The sequence below is a fragment of the Rissa tridactyla genome, chromosome 2 (assembly GCF_028500815.1).
Source record: "Rissa tridactyla isolate bRisTri1 chromosome 2, bRisTri1.patW.cur.20221130, whole genome shotgun sequence".
Taxonomy (NCBI): Eukaryota; Metazoa; Chordata; class Aves; order Charadriiformes; family Laridae; genus Rissa; species Rissa tridactyla.
In genome coordinates, this window is record NC_071467.1 from 111,495,981 (window position 1) to 111,510,816 (window position 14,836).

General features: G+C 41.6%; 1 protein-coding gene across 1 annotated transcript; it reads left to right on the forward strand.

Moving 5' to 3' along the window:
• The first annotated feature begins 1,195 nt into the window (after nucleotides 1-1,195).
• On the forward strand, nucleotides 1,196-14,429 carry INHBA (inhibin subunit beta A). The gene is made up of 2 exons (XM_054193320.1): nucleotides 1,196-1,832; nucleotides 12,813-14,429. The coding sequence occupies exons 1-2, from the start codon at nucleotides 1,445-1,447 to the stop codon at nucleotides 13,697-13,699; spliced, it is 1,275 nt and encodes a 424-aa protein (XP_054049295.1). The 5' UTR covers nucleotides 1,196-1,444; the 3' UTR covers nucleotides 13,700-14,429.
• The last annotated feature ends 407 nt before the right edge of the window (nucleotides 14,430-14,836 follow it).

A 14,836-nucleotide genomic window follows, 5' to 3' on the forward strand; every position in this document is an offset into this window, starting at 1 on the left:
CATGGCAGTGACACAGGGAATACCTTTTCACTGCAGAGCACAACCCTCCTGGGCATAAAGTGGCCAGAATCTACCAACACTGGTTGAAACTCTGGCTCCGAGCAGTGTTTTAGATAGCCTTTCACTCCCGATGTCTTATTCTAATATTATGATTGCTCTGTGTGGTTTAAATGAATGAAACAAAAAGTGCCTTCTAATAACAATGACCCAAATGTAGAAGATCTTACTCAGCCTTCACTCAGACAGAATTATTATTGGCATAGATGAGGGATTTGCCTGAGTCAGGAGCAAGTATGATTTGGCCAGATGGCATGTAACACTTTTCACCTTCAAAGCATTTTTCAGACACTACTTGATTAACCCCAAACCTAAATATATCTGCCCAAGAACTTCTAGGCACAGACTAGCATAGAAGTAGGGATATTTCTGGTGCAAGGGCACTACCTTAGCATGTCACAGATATGTGCCGTACCAACTCCTGCTTATGCTTTCAGTGCCTGACCGCGTACTGCAGCTGGAGACTGTATGATATATTATATAGCCCTCCAAACAACGGTGTTATTTTGCCCCTGTCAGATCTCTTGCCAGTGTTGATAACCTCCAGCATTTAGAAGTGAGCAGAAAAGATCTTTTCTCTTCTACTCAAGGCAGAATAATGTTCTGTCCAAAATATTCAGAGCCCCTACCCTCATCCCCATCTCATTCACAAGCTATCTAGCATCTCCTGCTATCCCTAACAATACCAGGCAGGACCAAGAGCAAGGTGCTCCTTAATAAAAGGTTTCACTCTTTTCATTCATTCATGTTTCCTCTGTTTAGTTAAGCCAGTGATACTGTTGAAGGAATAAAACAAACAAAACAAAAAAAAAAAAGAAAAAAGGGAAAAAAAAGGGGGGGGGGAGAGCCAGGAGGGTCAAACAGAGAGAAAAAAGAAAAAGAAAAAAAGAGTAAATTTACAGGAATGAAAAGAGATTTTAGAAAAGGGGGGAGGGCAGAAACCACGAGTAGTGATATTTGAAGAGGTGTGTGTTAGGGGAGCAATGAGCATAAGGAAGCCAGCCTGCCTGTTCCTCCCCCTTCCTAATCATAGCCTTTACTCACAGACAAAACTCCCTCCCTCTCTCATTCACTCACTCACTTTAGGCCAATCCGTCCTCTCTCTCTCTCTCCCTCTCTCTGTGTCTCTCTCCTACTCTGAGACAGAGTCAGAACTCTTCTCCCTGACAGCCACAAACATCTACAGCACTTATTGCATTCAGAGAGGGAACCTGCAAACAAAACTTCACAGAAAACTTTTGGTTCTTGTTCCAGAGAATTTGCTGAAGAGAAGGAAAAACAAACAAACAAACAAACAAACCAAACCAGCCCCAAAAAAACTGTGCGTGAAGGGGGAGGAAAAGCAGGGCCTTTTAAAAAGGGAATCACAACAACTTTTGCTGCCAGGATGCCTTTGCTTTGGAAGAGAGGATTTTTGTTGGTGCTTTGCTGGATTATAGTGAGGAGTTCCCCAACCCCAGGATCGGAGGGGCACAGTTCAGTCACTGACTGTCCATCATGTGCCCTCGCCACGCTCTCAAAGGATGTGCCCAGCTCACAGCCTGAGATGGTGGAAGCAGTAAAGAAGCACATACTGAACATGTTGCACTTGAGGGACAGACCTAATATCACCCAGCCGGTGCCCAAGGCAGCACTTTTAAATGCCATCAAAAAACTCCACGTGGGAAAGGTGGGAGAGGATGGTTATGTGGAAATAGAGGATGATGTTGGAAGAAGAGCTGAAATGAATGAAGTTGTGGAGCAAACCTCAGAAATCATCACTTTTGCGGAATCAGGTGAGTGCTTGAAAAACAAAACTGTAAAATATCCTTTATGACAGAACTGCAATTAACTTCTTTTCTTCTCCTCAGCAATAATGTTTTCTGCAAGGTTGTAGGATGAGACCTGGGGGAAGGGAGAAGGAGGAATGGGATGGGGGGACGGGACTCTGAAGGAATTTGATTTTTCTCACTTAGTCTTGGCCACAGCTTACACTTGCTAAGCACAGACAGCCACACAGGGAGGAAGCTCTCTAACCAATCTTGAGCAGAAAGTCAGGCTGCAGTGGGGTCCTCCAAACTGTGCCTGTGAAGCCAGAGTACTTGCAGTAAAGTACTGGATTGCAGAGCTAATGGTGAAAGAAAGAGGGCTGAAGCCTTTGGGGGAGTTTGTCAAGACAGAAAGTGAGCTTCAAACCACTTGAGAAACAACCCTTTCATGTAAAAATTACAGTGGAAGTTATAAAATCAGACGAAGCAGCTTTAACTTTTAGAAGCGAGAGGGCTTTTTTGGCTTTTTGTTGTTGTTTTTTTTTTAATTTAACACAGCATCTTCGGCAATAAAGAGTTGCAGGGACTGTCAGATGACTTCAATAGAACCGGACAAGTTGCTGTAGCTGATCCAATTTGTAATGCAGACTTCTTGCATACTGGAAAAAAAAGATTCTGTTCCTAGAACGCTCCTGCCAAAAAAATGCAACCTTGGTAGGGTGTATTTTGAACTCTTTCACAGTTCTGTTTTCCCTAACTCTTATGCAGTAAGAGCTCAGAATACAGATATTTACTAAGTAATGACTTAAGACTCACATCGACTGCCTATAGGAAACAGCTCTGAGGTTGTTCTTTACTGTCTTGCTCCTACGTGAACAGGACCAGAACCCGTTTTAATTCAATGTATATGTATGTGCATATTTATCTGTTAGTATATGTGAGTATGTTTATACATGCATCAATAGAAGTCTCTTGCAATAACACTATCATCTAACTAACAGCAACTTTTTATGATGCTGTCTAGCCAAAGCATTTTTCCTGTTGCCAAGACGGTTTTAAAAGAATGTCATTGTTTTGTTTGGTACAGCATATGGTAGGCAAAGTATGCAAAGGAACTCCAAGCATTTTTGTTTAAAAGTTTGCTGCAGCAGTATAAACAATTAAGACAACACTCAGAGTTTCCAGTCCTGAAAACCTGTTGACTCAGATGTTCTGTTTGCAGGGAAGCCATGCACAAGAAGTGTGCATGCTTTTAAGAGCAGACATTCCTGCTGGCTGTCCGATTTCCAACTGTACAAGGAGCCCTTGCCTTTGGAGTCCTTGTCAATATACACATTATCAGTTCTTTCAGTATGAAAGCTCAGGCTTTTTGGTTTTTTCCATCCCCTCCACTTCAGAAAGCAGGCAGAAGGTGTCAATGCCAGTGGTCATTAGAAGCAGGGGAGGCTCAATGTTAGTTTAGAAGTGAGTTTTTAAAAGCAAGGAAAACTTTAAGCTGTCTATGAGTCGGATTCCCCACCTGGTTTTCAGCAGCTTGCTCTGAGCACAGTGAAACACATATGGCATGAGCAGTGGTTTCTCTTCACTGTGTGAGTCCCAATCATTTGTAAACACATTATTGTCTCTCCTGAGCTCTGACACAAAGGAATTTGGAATTTGATATATGCCTACTCAGTACGACACCCTCCGACAGCGGCTCCTGAAGCCATTGGCTCTCGGGGTCACGTGAGCAGCGAAAATCGTGCCATTGCCCACACGCTGGCCAATAGTCCAGCCACTGATCCCCCCCGCCACAAACTACCCAACACTAACACGTCACTTAGTTTGATTTACATAGCGTTGTCCTACCACTGCTAGCCAAATTAATTTAAGAAGACTTATGCTATGGAGTTGCGCAGCTGAAGGACGGGGCATCTGCTGTGTTCCCTTGCATTTTCTTCCCTGCTGCTGTTCTCCACCTTCATGCTAAGCCTGTCCTGAAAGCCAAGGCAGGAGGGCTCCTCTGGCCCTTTTCCCCATGCCTGCTAGGCTTTGATTTGGGAGGAGGGAGGAGCAATTAGCAACCTAGAAACCAAGCTCTACGGTTTGGGCTTATAATGGAAATGATAACTCCACTCTGTGGAGTAACTTCAGACTGCCAAAACATATTTTTCATCTATAGCCATTCATATTTGGTGTCTTGCTAACATCAGAGGATCTACCCCACTTTACAGGTGCCAATGCTGCAACAACTTAAGTAAAACTCTACCTAGGATCTCTTCCACTCAGGCATCAGCAGTACTGTGTCAAATATTAAAGCAGTATTGTTTTTCCTGTCGAAGAAAGTGAGGCAAAAAGAAGGCGAGTGACATGTCATATAGGAAGTATGAGTTAAAAAGACAGGAATAGAATATAGCCACATGGACAGTCCTCACTGTTCACTCTGTGGGAACTGGGAAGAGTATGGATAAGTTTAAAACACCAAGCAGGAGAATAAACATGTTCCCCTCACAGTCAGGTTAATGTTCTTCCTGCTTTCAATGTGAAACTCACTCTGCCTCAAAAGAGGGCAATAGGAAATCAATGAAAATCCATGGAAACATCTCACGTCGTATCCAATAAAGGGCTATGGAAAGAGAAATAAGACTTTAGGCTTTTTGTTCCTTTGGGTATGACTTGACATAAACCAGCCATTCCCCCTACCTTTCAGAAGCCACATTTACTACTTGCCTTCATAAAAAAGTAGTATTTCCATCTTTCAACAGCCGTATCCTCAGACATACAATGAAATGGAGTGAGTGAACAAACAGTGCCCTGTGCACATGACTCTGGCTTGAGACCGCAATTTTCTAAAATAGAACAAAATTCAAATGAGCACAGGCTTCAGACAATTAGAGGGGAAACTAAATGCAGTGAACTTGTCTGAAGCACAGGTGTAGTTATGTCCAGGAAATCAGCAAAATAGCTGGCAGGTAGTTTTCACAGCTAACAAATCCAGGCAGATCTTTACAAAATTAATGATCGTTGAATATTGGGCAAAAGTTTACAAATGCACCCTACTGTCCTTTGGCACTCTTACAAGTAAAACATGAAAATTATTTTCTACTTGCATATCAAACTAAGATTACTAACCTCGATTAGTTCTGCTACAAGGGTAGCTGTGCCAGAGCTCTGTGGGTTACTTCAAGGTCTTAAAAATAGTCTTTTGAGGAGAGGGGTCATATAATTTTTTGACAAGCAAATCTAACAGATTCTATAATGGAGATACCCAATACTCATAAAATATGGTCGGCTACTAACTCGTTCATTATTTTAAATAGATAGCTTATTAGGCAAACCTGGGATTTTGCCAAGTGAATTTGATCCTGGCAACTAAACTACCAATGAAATGGGTTGCTAAGACCAGCCCCCGAGAAGGTGATAGGAATTACTGGATGGAAATACTGAAATCCAAAGGTTTATCATTAGGAGAGCTGTCAGGAAAAAAATGAGAAGTCTGTCAGCTATTTAGACCATTTCTACCTTTTTGTATCACTTAATACTAAATTCAAGGTGAACTGACTTGAGCACGTGATGCCTACTTTCATGTGCAGCTACACGTGCACACACGCCTTTTCCTAGGAAGATACCTACTGTATACATCCAGGCTGGCAGTTCAGGAGGAAAAAAAGGATGGGTCGCTTCTGCCTCTTTAAATCATTTCATCAATTTTCTTTTGAAAGCAAATGTATTTAATGGTACAGCTATCCGTGCTGAATAAAGAACGACCACGAGAGGGCACACTCCAAAGGCTTTTTGCTCCACACAAGGCAACCTTCCTGCAAGCTCCTATTTTGCCTAATTGGATCCTGAATCCCAGAGATCTTTATGCTTATCTGTAGCTTCTCTGAGTGGAGCTCTTGTTTCTCTCTTCTAGTTTATTTAAAAGGCAGAGATTCACTGGAGTGGAAGACTGTAAGTAAAATAATGCAGGAAGGAAAGAGGCAAAGGGGAAAAAGATAAACTGATGGATGCTAGAAGTTCTGGAAATCTAGAGAGATCAGAAATTATCATTATTATTTTTTACAAGATACTGAGAAATGTGACCGTGAATCATCATCTGAGCTGATTTTCTCACATCTTTTTTTAATGCAGTCTCCTTGGCTTTTAGAAAACAAGCCTATTTCCCCTTGAATTTTTTTTTTTTTTTTTTCCTTTGGCATACTACATCAAAGATTTCAAGTTCAGCAAATGAAAGCAAGTTACTTCCAGAAGAAGAAAGCCATTCTGTATTAATTTGTTTCATTGTAACAAAATGTGAGAATTCAGGGAGGCTGTCCGGTTTGAGAAGAACTTGAGAAAGCACAGGCAAATCTAAGAAGGTGGGAACCAATTTAGAAAAAGATACCTGAGAGAGAGAAAATACTGCATGTGTCCATCTCCGTGCATGTAGTCATGCATGCAGTTTTGTATGCAAATGCAGTTGCAAATATTAGAATATGCATTTGCCTGTAGGTGTGTATAAGCGTATGTATATCCGTATGTACGGGTACGCCAAGGCAGGCATGCTTATGTAGCTGTACCTGCATCACTGTAATATGAATAGGTTCCTGCAGATAGGTACGTGCATCCGTGTGCTCTCCTGTGTGCAGGATGTATCTACACTGCATATGTGTAAATGATTCATGCTGAGGAGTTCTTATATATAGATATGCCTATATGGCTACGGAAAGGCAAACTCATTTAAAGCAACAGAGCTTTGCAAGATTGATTTTAGTGCAAGATTGAAGCTTAGTCTACTGGAAGCAATTGGAAGTTTTGCTATTCATTTCAGTGGGCTTGGGATTTGGGCCTTAGTGCATAGAAATTAAATATTTTAATGAAAACAGACTGGTAGCTTCTGATCCAATTAATTTTAGAATTTACAACAAATTATTACAAGTATGTACAAAAAATTACTCTCTCTCTTATGAAAGATAACTAATTGATCTTGGTTTTACCTTGAAATATGTTATTGGTACAAGTGACCCTAAACTTTGCTTGAGCTATTTTAGAAGTAAATGCAAAAATCAAGTAACAAAAAACTTCAACCAAACAAACACCTTTTTTGTTTCTGAATATTTAAAGTCATGTGGGGGAAGGGCTTTCAATTTGGAAAGAACTCGAGGCTGTGGATGTAAAGTGCTTCCCTCCTGACAAAATAGCAGAGGAGAGTCAAGGTTCACCAGAACTGAATTATTTCACATTCTGAATGACCTTGTCAATGCCCCTTTGGGTTAACTTTTCAAGAAAAGGTATTTAAATAAGGTTGCTGCTGCTTTTTCCCCCACGAATGCTTGGGGAATAGTTCTTTTTCCTGGTTTTCTTTTTTGGTTCAATTTTTCTTACAACAAAAATCTCCTTTTGCTGGCAGCAAAGGGTATGTGAACATAAAGATAAGGTGTTTGTTATTTGTGTCATTGTGCCCTTACTAAGAGGCAACAGTCAGGCAGTCAGGGACCAGGAACAAAAGTACGAAACCTGGATGACCAGTCATATGAGGGGTAATGACTAGTTAGAATAAATTGTTTGCCAGTGATCCATAGGCTGAAATGCATTCACAGAAACGGCTACTGTGTAATCGCGGTAGTAACACATTTGTAATAATCAGTCTGCCTAGGGGATAACAGTGCTAAATTCACTGAATAAATTCTACGTGGTGAACAATTCATCTAACTCCAGTGGTCACTCATTAGTAAACATTTTGAGCAATTATCTCTCAATAACCATGCTCTTCTCTTCACTCTCTTTAGAGGAACCTTTCTAGTAACCTATTTTTTTCTGTCTCCTGGGGAACGGAAATGAGAAGTAAAGAGAAGGATGCTTTTGAATGTAATTGCAGATTGGCACGCAGTACAAATTCCCCCAAATCTAAACATAGGCAGTAGTAAAGTTAGCAACTAAAAAAGGAAAAAAAAGCTTGCTTTGTATGGAAAAACAGTTCACTTACAGTATAACGTAAAAAGGTTCAAAATTAAGCAGCGGTGAAGCATGGAAATTTAAAGTAACAGTACCGTCTTACACTGAGCATTTTTCAAATGAAAATTCAAATACTGCATATTAAGAGGAATTAAGAATAAGTCATATTATAATGTCAGAAAGGATAATCACTTTCATTATGAAAAAATCAGCTTTAATAATTTAACAGCATATAGTTTAAAAAGAAAAAAAAGGTCATTTTAAGTATCCTAGCATTTTACTCAAAAAAAGATCCTCTTAATTGTATAGCTTAGACCCCACTTAGTATCTGTATATAGCTTGAACTAACAGGGCTCTGTTTGAATTCCGCTGCAAATTGCCAATAAATGAGCTTCGACTGCATAGTTAAAGCCTTAAAGCCGACGATACTGAAGGAAGGATCCTTAGCCTCAGAAGAAGAGCACACCGGAGCCGCAGGCTCCTGCCACCAGCCCAGCCATGAGCTACCCCACGCAGGGTTGCCCCCGCCAGTCTCCCCATGCCTGGGCCCACAAGGGCTCTGCCGATCCCTCCATGCTCTCCTGCACCACGCCAGTCACCAAGTACCGCTTGGGAGTGGGTACCGAGCGCGTGAGCCCCAAACAGCCCTTCCAGAGGTGGAGAGGAGGGTACCTGTGCCGGCGCCCCTCTGTTCGCATGGTCAGGTTTCTCTCCTAAAAAGGTGTATGAGCACCACTGAAGAGAAAAACAGATATGAGCAAACTCTCATGCTATATATACTGATGCTACACTTTCCATTCAGTAACTCCTTCCATTAAACCTTTTACCATATATGCACTACTTCTTAGGGCTTGTATTTTTAACCATTTCTCACAGCATTTGCCAGTGTCACTCGCACTGCTAGACTGCTCCCTCGGCATCGCAGCCCTCTTCCTGGAAGGGACTTTGCTCAGCACTAAAGCAGAGAGGTGGCCTCTCCAAGGCTTTGGGAAGGGGAGATGAGGAAAAGCAATCAAAGGGGGCCCAAGAGAATCCCTTGTCTCCTTTTTCAGCTGCTTTCTGCTATGATAACAATCCAGGCTGTTGACATCGCCGTTTATATGAGCATGGAAGTGATGAAGGCATTACCACTGTTGGGCTGTGGGTCTTTCCACAGGAGTCAGGCAGGAGGAGCAGGATGATTAGAAATGGAAAAAGACCCTTGCAAATCAGCTGTGGCAGATGAAAAGGCAGTACAAGAGGATAAACAAAGTATAATTATGGAAGCGATACCATCCCCAACTTTCAGGAAGGCCTCCTTTTTACTTTCAGTTAGATGAACAGTATATATTTCCAAAGCTTTGAACCTGGTCATTAACTTAGACCAAAAAGGAAAGTCTGCTAAATCCCTAAGCAATATTTGGAGAAAATGAAATACAGCGATTTTTTTGGAGAATTTATTTTATTGTAGCACTGTACCTTTTGGAAATAAAGATCCTGTTATAAAGTGAATGTGTAATTATAATAAGCCAGATCCAGATATCTCAATTCAGTTTTGGCACAGGCCAAACTCTGATTTCAAAATGAGCTTGTCTGAGCATAGTGACCTCGTAAAGACTGCAGGATTCGTAGCATTTGTGCCATGCGATCGTAACAAACCATTTGTGAATGTGGAGAGAATTCAGAAAAGCTTCGTGTTTTCCGAATGTGAAAGCATGCTTTTTATCCCCAACTTTGCACCATTCCCAGTCTCCTTCTAAAAAGATCTGTGAAAGGGAAAGGTTTTTTCTAATTGCTATTAAAACCTTTTATTAGCTATGCAGGTTTGAGGACTCAGAATTTTGTTTCGTCCAGAAATATTAGGCTTACGTAAGCTTCCTGCATCTTTTTTCTTTAGGATCTGAATTGACCATTCGTGTGTGAAAATGTAGCTAGCCACATCCAGAGAGGCTGTTTTTGTAGCTAACAATCTACAGGGAGGCTGTTATCCCTGTATAAGGACGTGTCTTATGCTACCTTGCTCAAGCTCACTTTCCTCAAGTGAAGAAAAAGCAAGTATTCGGGAACTTTCACCATACTATTCTAATATTTTTACTAATGAGGAAGAATTCAACTTTCGCACATACAGGAACATATGAAAAACTAATTAAGAGAGTTCTTGAGGTCCTGTTTCTTTCATGTAATATCTGTCAAAAAGAGTGGCTGCATTGCTACACTTCTGGCCAGTGCATAAGGTAATATGAATATTTACTGTTGGAGATACGTCACTTTCATAACTATTTTCAACTCCACTAGCATGGAAATAACAAAATGTGAAATATCAGGCATTAGCACTTAACAGCATTAGGTTATTCTGTAACACAGGGCTGTCTGGCTTTTCTGATTAGATGGCCCATAGAGCTCCTTCCCCTGTTCAGCCAGGTCTGCACACCCTGCCTGCTTTTTTCGGAGACCATGAATGTGCCAGTTTTCCATATTCATGTCCAGCACGGCTGATCTGCTTGTGCACATGATCCCTCCTAGCACTAGAACTGCTGTCTCTACCCAGCTTGGTGTCTCAGGAACACAGAGTAAGTTTTCCACTTCCCAGCAATATATGCCTATTCCCCACACCAGTCTGTGAGCTCTGGGGAAAGAGAGCAGCTGGGAAGAGGCTGCTGGTGCCAGAACAATTTCTCCAGCTTGCTCTAAACCATCTTTCCCACCCCCCCGCCAAGGTTTCCTTGGGTAGGGACTGCAAGCAGAAGGGGTTGGATGGAGAGTCTTGGAGGCAGCAACCCCCTCCTGGCAGGTGACCTGCCTTCAGGTTCCCCTGAAGCCCAGGTCCCCCTCAGAAAGGGTTTATTGGGTCTGTGCCTAGGAAAGGGATAAGCTAAAGTTAGAAGCTTGCTTTAGAAAAGAGAGATGGGGGGGAATGAAGCCACAGGCTGGATGGATGGTCCTCGCAGGCCTTGGAAATATCCATTCTTGTACAGAACACTCTTTAAAACATCCCTACCTACAAGGCAACTATCTCTTGGACCAGACTTCCTTTGGCCTGGAGGAATGTCATTGAACATCTTGTGCTCTGAAACCCGTGCAGGAGTGGGATTAATGTCTATCACCTGCCCTCTGCTCCAACACAGCTGGCAGCTTTGCCATTTCCAGAATGGAAAAAAATAGTGTTAGCTGGGAAGATCTGACAAATGAACTTCCATTCATTATTGAATGAATCTTATTTAAAAAAATAATAGAAAAACAGTAACTCCACCGTGCCTCACACTACTGGTTAACTTGCTCTGCCTTTTCTATAAGCCACTTGCTTTTCTAAGGCACAGTCCCACTGGGTCATGTAGCTCCCTGAGAAATTAATGTAACTCACTTTGGAGACTGGCATCAGTGAAGTCTGTGAGAAGCAGTTAACACAAACCATGTGTTTCCCTATCTCAGTGACAGTTAAAGTCTACAATTTCACACTCTCACTTAAAGGGAAAACAAAAACAAAATGCTGTGCCCTTTGGCCACTGTAATTCAGAAACGTCTGTCTCTGACCTGGGAATGCCACCAGGGAAAGCTGAATGTGTCAGTGCCAGGACTTCACCGAGAAGGAAAGCGACAGGTAGCTCAAAAGGCAGCACAGCCTGCCTACAGACTTAAGAAACCAGGAACCCCTGAATTTGCAAGTAAGTACAGGATAGATGTCTCTTGTGATTTTGTCCCACTTCTGTTTCACCTGAGAATGGGGGGACAGGGAGGTGGTCAAGGAGCCCATGCTAGTGGAGTTCAATGGCAATGGGAAGCAAGGAGAAGAGTCTTGCCGCCACGAGAGCAATTTTTCCTGTATGCATCCAGTCACTTCAGTTTTGATCGCCACTTGCCCTTTCTAGGGTGCAAAGTTCTGGTTCCCTGACAAGCAGAACCGCTGCACAGAGAATTGGGTCAATCACCGTGGGTAGCTCAAGAATAGTATCAATGACAAATTGACAATTATGAATACTGTTAGTGTCTCACTAAGGTCAGATATCTGCGCACTTCAAATTGTGACCCCAGTCCATGCTGGCCTCCATGCTGAGAAAGAACAAGAGGTGCCAACATGGCTTTTTCTTTTGTCAGGAAAATAGAAAATTACCTCTCTTAAAAAAAATAATACGACCACTACCCCCCAGCTAATTCATTCTCTCTTAACTTTTTCACGCTCTAGTGATCAAATCATTAAACAGCCCTCATTATTCATTCCAACTTCTGCCAGGGATATGAGCTCTGTATCAGAGAAACACCCCCTCACCATCATAATTATCATCATGACATCTCAGCAAGTTGATACAATTATGCCAGAGAACCATCCCCATAATTATACAGTTCTTTAGCTCATTTCTCAGTGTATTCACCATTACTATAATCACAGCAAGTACAGTGTGTTAAATTAAGAACAGGATCTACAGCTAACATCTCACAGGATGAAGAGTCTGCCTGCTGCAATTCTTTACAATATAACTCTGCAAACCTCTCGAAGCTGAGGCTCATATTTTAGTATTTCTTTGTTTTTGAAACAATTGACATTTACAACTCATTTTAAGATGCATATGAAGAATGGCATTTTATGGAGGGAGAAAGAGCAGACCTCATTCCCACATAATTTCCAAAGTATTGCCAAAGAATTGGCAAGGCTGGAACTCACTCCCTAACTTTAGCTATTAAGCAGAGATTTGCATGTGTATGGTACATATAGTCATGGACTGTTGTCACAAAAGCATTTTTGCCTTTCACCTAACAGTGATCACAGAGACAGCTTAGGCAAATGAACTCTTAGCAGCCACTGATGCTTATTTGCCATGAGATGCTTCACATAAATGACTATATCATTACTGTAATAAAATGCTTTGGTTAAAATACGATACTGGAAAACAACAGGCAAAGAAATATTTTTCTAAAGAGAGAATTTTCACAAAAGACAAACTGAGGAGGAGATGAGGTGAAGGAAGGTTAGAACAGAAGAATCATAAAAATTTAAAGAGCCAAGTAGGAAACTGAGGGAACTTCATGCCTGTGGTGACAGTAACAGAATGCTCTTTAACAGAATGCAAGCAGACATACTAACAAGTTCTTCCTGTCTGTTTCCATTTACCAAATCAGGCACAGGCAAGAAAATGTTGCACTTTGAGATTTCCAAGGAAGGCAGTGAATTGTCCGTGGTGGAACATGCTGAAGTATGGCTCTTCCTGAAGGTCTCCAAGGCCAACCGGAGCAGGACAAAAGTCACCATCCGCCTGTTTCAACAGCAGCGGCAGCCAAAAGGCAACTCTGAAGGACCAGAAGATATGGAGGATGGGGGGCTGAAAGGTGAAAGGAGCGAGACTTTGATTTCAGAAAAGGCAGTGGACACCCGTAAGAGCACTTGGCACATCTTCCCTGTCTCCAGCAGTGTCCAGAGACTCCTGGACCAAGGCAAGAGCTCTTTGGATGTGCGGATTGCCTGTGACCTATGCCAAGAGACTGGAGCCAGCCTGGTGCTACTGGGCAAGAAGAAGAAAAAGGAAGATGATGGAGAAGGGAAAGAAAAGGAAGCCGGAGAATTTACAGGAGAAGAGGAGAAGGAGCAATCACATCGCCCCTTCCTGATGATGCTTGCCCGGCACTCAGAGGACCGCCAGCACAGGCGGCGGAGACGAGGCCTGGAGTGTGATGGCAAAGTCAACATCTGCTGCAAGAAGCAGTTCTTTGTCAGCTTCAAGGACATAGGATGGAGTGACTGGATCATTGCACCTACAGGTTATCATGCCAACTACTGCGAAGGAGAGTGCCCCAGCCATATAGCAGGCACATCTGGTTCATCATTATCTTTCCACTCCACTGTCATCAACCATTACCGCATGCGGGGCCATAGCCCCTTTGCCAACCTCAAGTCATGTTGCGTGCCCACCAAGTTGCGGCCCATGTCCATGCTCTACTACGACGATGGCCAGAACATCATTAAGAAAGACATACAGAATATGATTGTGGAGGAGTGTGGCTGTTCATAGACACATGTGTGTGCAAGACCCTTCTCGTTACGTTGAGAAGAAAATGTATCAAAAGCCCAAGAAGAGGAAAGACCAGACATGGTATAACCTTTTTTGAATGAAATAATTATTGGAAATAAAAGCAAAAACAAAAGAGAGAGAGAAAACAGAATAAAAAAATAATAAAAAAACCAGACTTACGGAGGATCAGAAAAGACTTCAGCTATAAAAAGGAAGAAAGCTTCATGAATCCGGGCTTGAATGAGATACATCTGAATGGCGGTATGGGTTGGGGATTTCCCCTTCCTTTCAGTATGCTCCTTATCTTATTACATAGTATATTAAACATTAGTTATTACTAGGGGAGTTATGTTCCCTCCCTTAGTTACCCACCAGTTCAAGCCGTGGTAGCAGCTCATCTAACCTGCAGCAATTTGGACGAAGTCCAAAACGTCATTGAAATTTCTTGAAAAGCCATGTGTATGAACACTACATTCACTGGCACTTTCCCCCCAAATTTACCGAGGACCTGAGTAGGTGTGTAGTGTTTGCATGTATATATATATGGCTATGTATTTATATACGTATCTCTATACATACACACACTATACACATACATATCCTTAACAGTGGTAAAGGGACAATATTGTGCAGGTGTATACACCTTCATCTTCTGCACTACATTTACAAAAAAAAAAAAAAAGAAAAAAGGAAAAAAGAAAAATGAAGAAAAAAACAGAATAAAAAAGAACGAATGAAAGAATAAAAGTTACATTTTGTAAAGGTGCTTACAACGTTAGAACTATGCAACCTAGTTGGTTTGAAACTGTTTACCTGCGAAAGAAAGAAAAAAAAAAAACAAAACAGAAAGACTTTTTTTAAATGGAAGTAACTTGTTTTAAAAAAAATTCTTCAGTGAGAGATACTTGAAAGGAACATGTTTGTCCAGTTACTGGAGCCAAACATTTCTATATTTTGTAAAAAAAAAAATTTTTAATCGTTTACTATTTGCACTACAATGGTGTCTGACCTGTCTAATCCTTATTTAACAAATATTTGCAAGGGAGGGTGGTTGGGTGTGGGAGGGGTTGAGAGCTGCACTTATTGTGAGCTATACAAGAACTGCTACAGCACACAAAATAGCTATTTTTATTATTA

Bases quoted from the DNA above. Each gene is read 5' to 3' on its own strand.
- INHBA (XM_054193320.1), top strand. From the start codon at position 1,445: ATGCCTTTGCTTTGGAAGAGAGGATTTTTGTTGGTGCTTTGCTGGATT. The intron at 1,833-12,812 runs GTGAGTGCTTGA...TTACCAAATCAG, and splicing joins CATCACTTTTGCGGAATCAG to GCACAGGCAAGAAAATGTTG.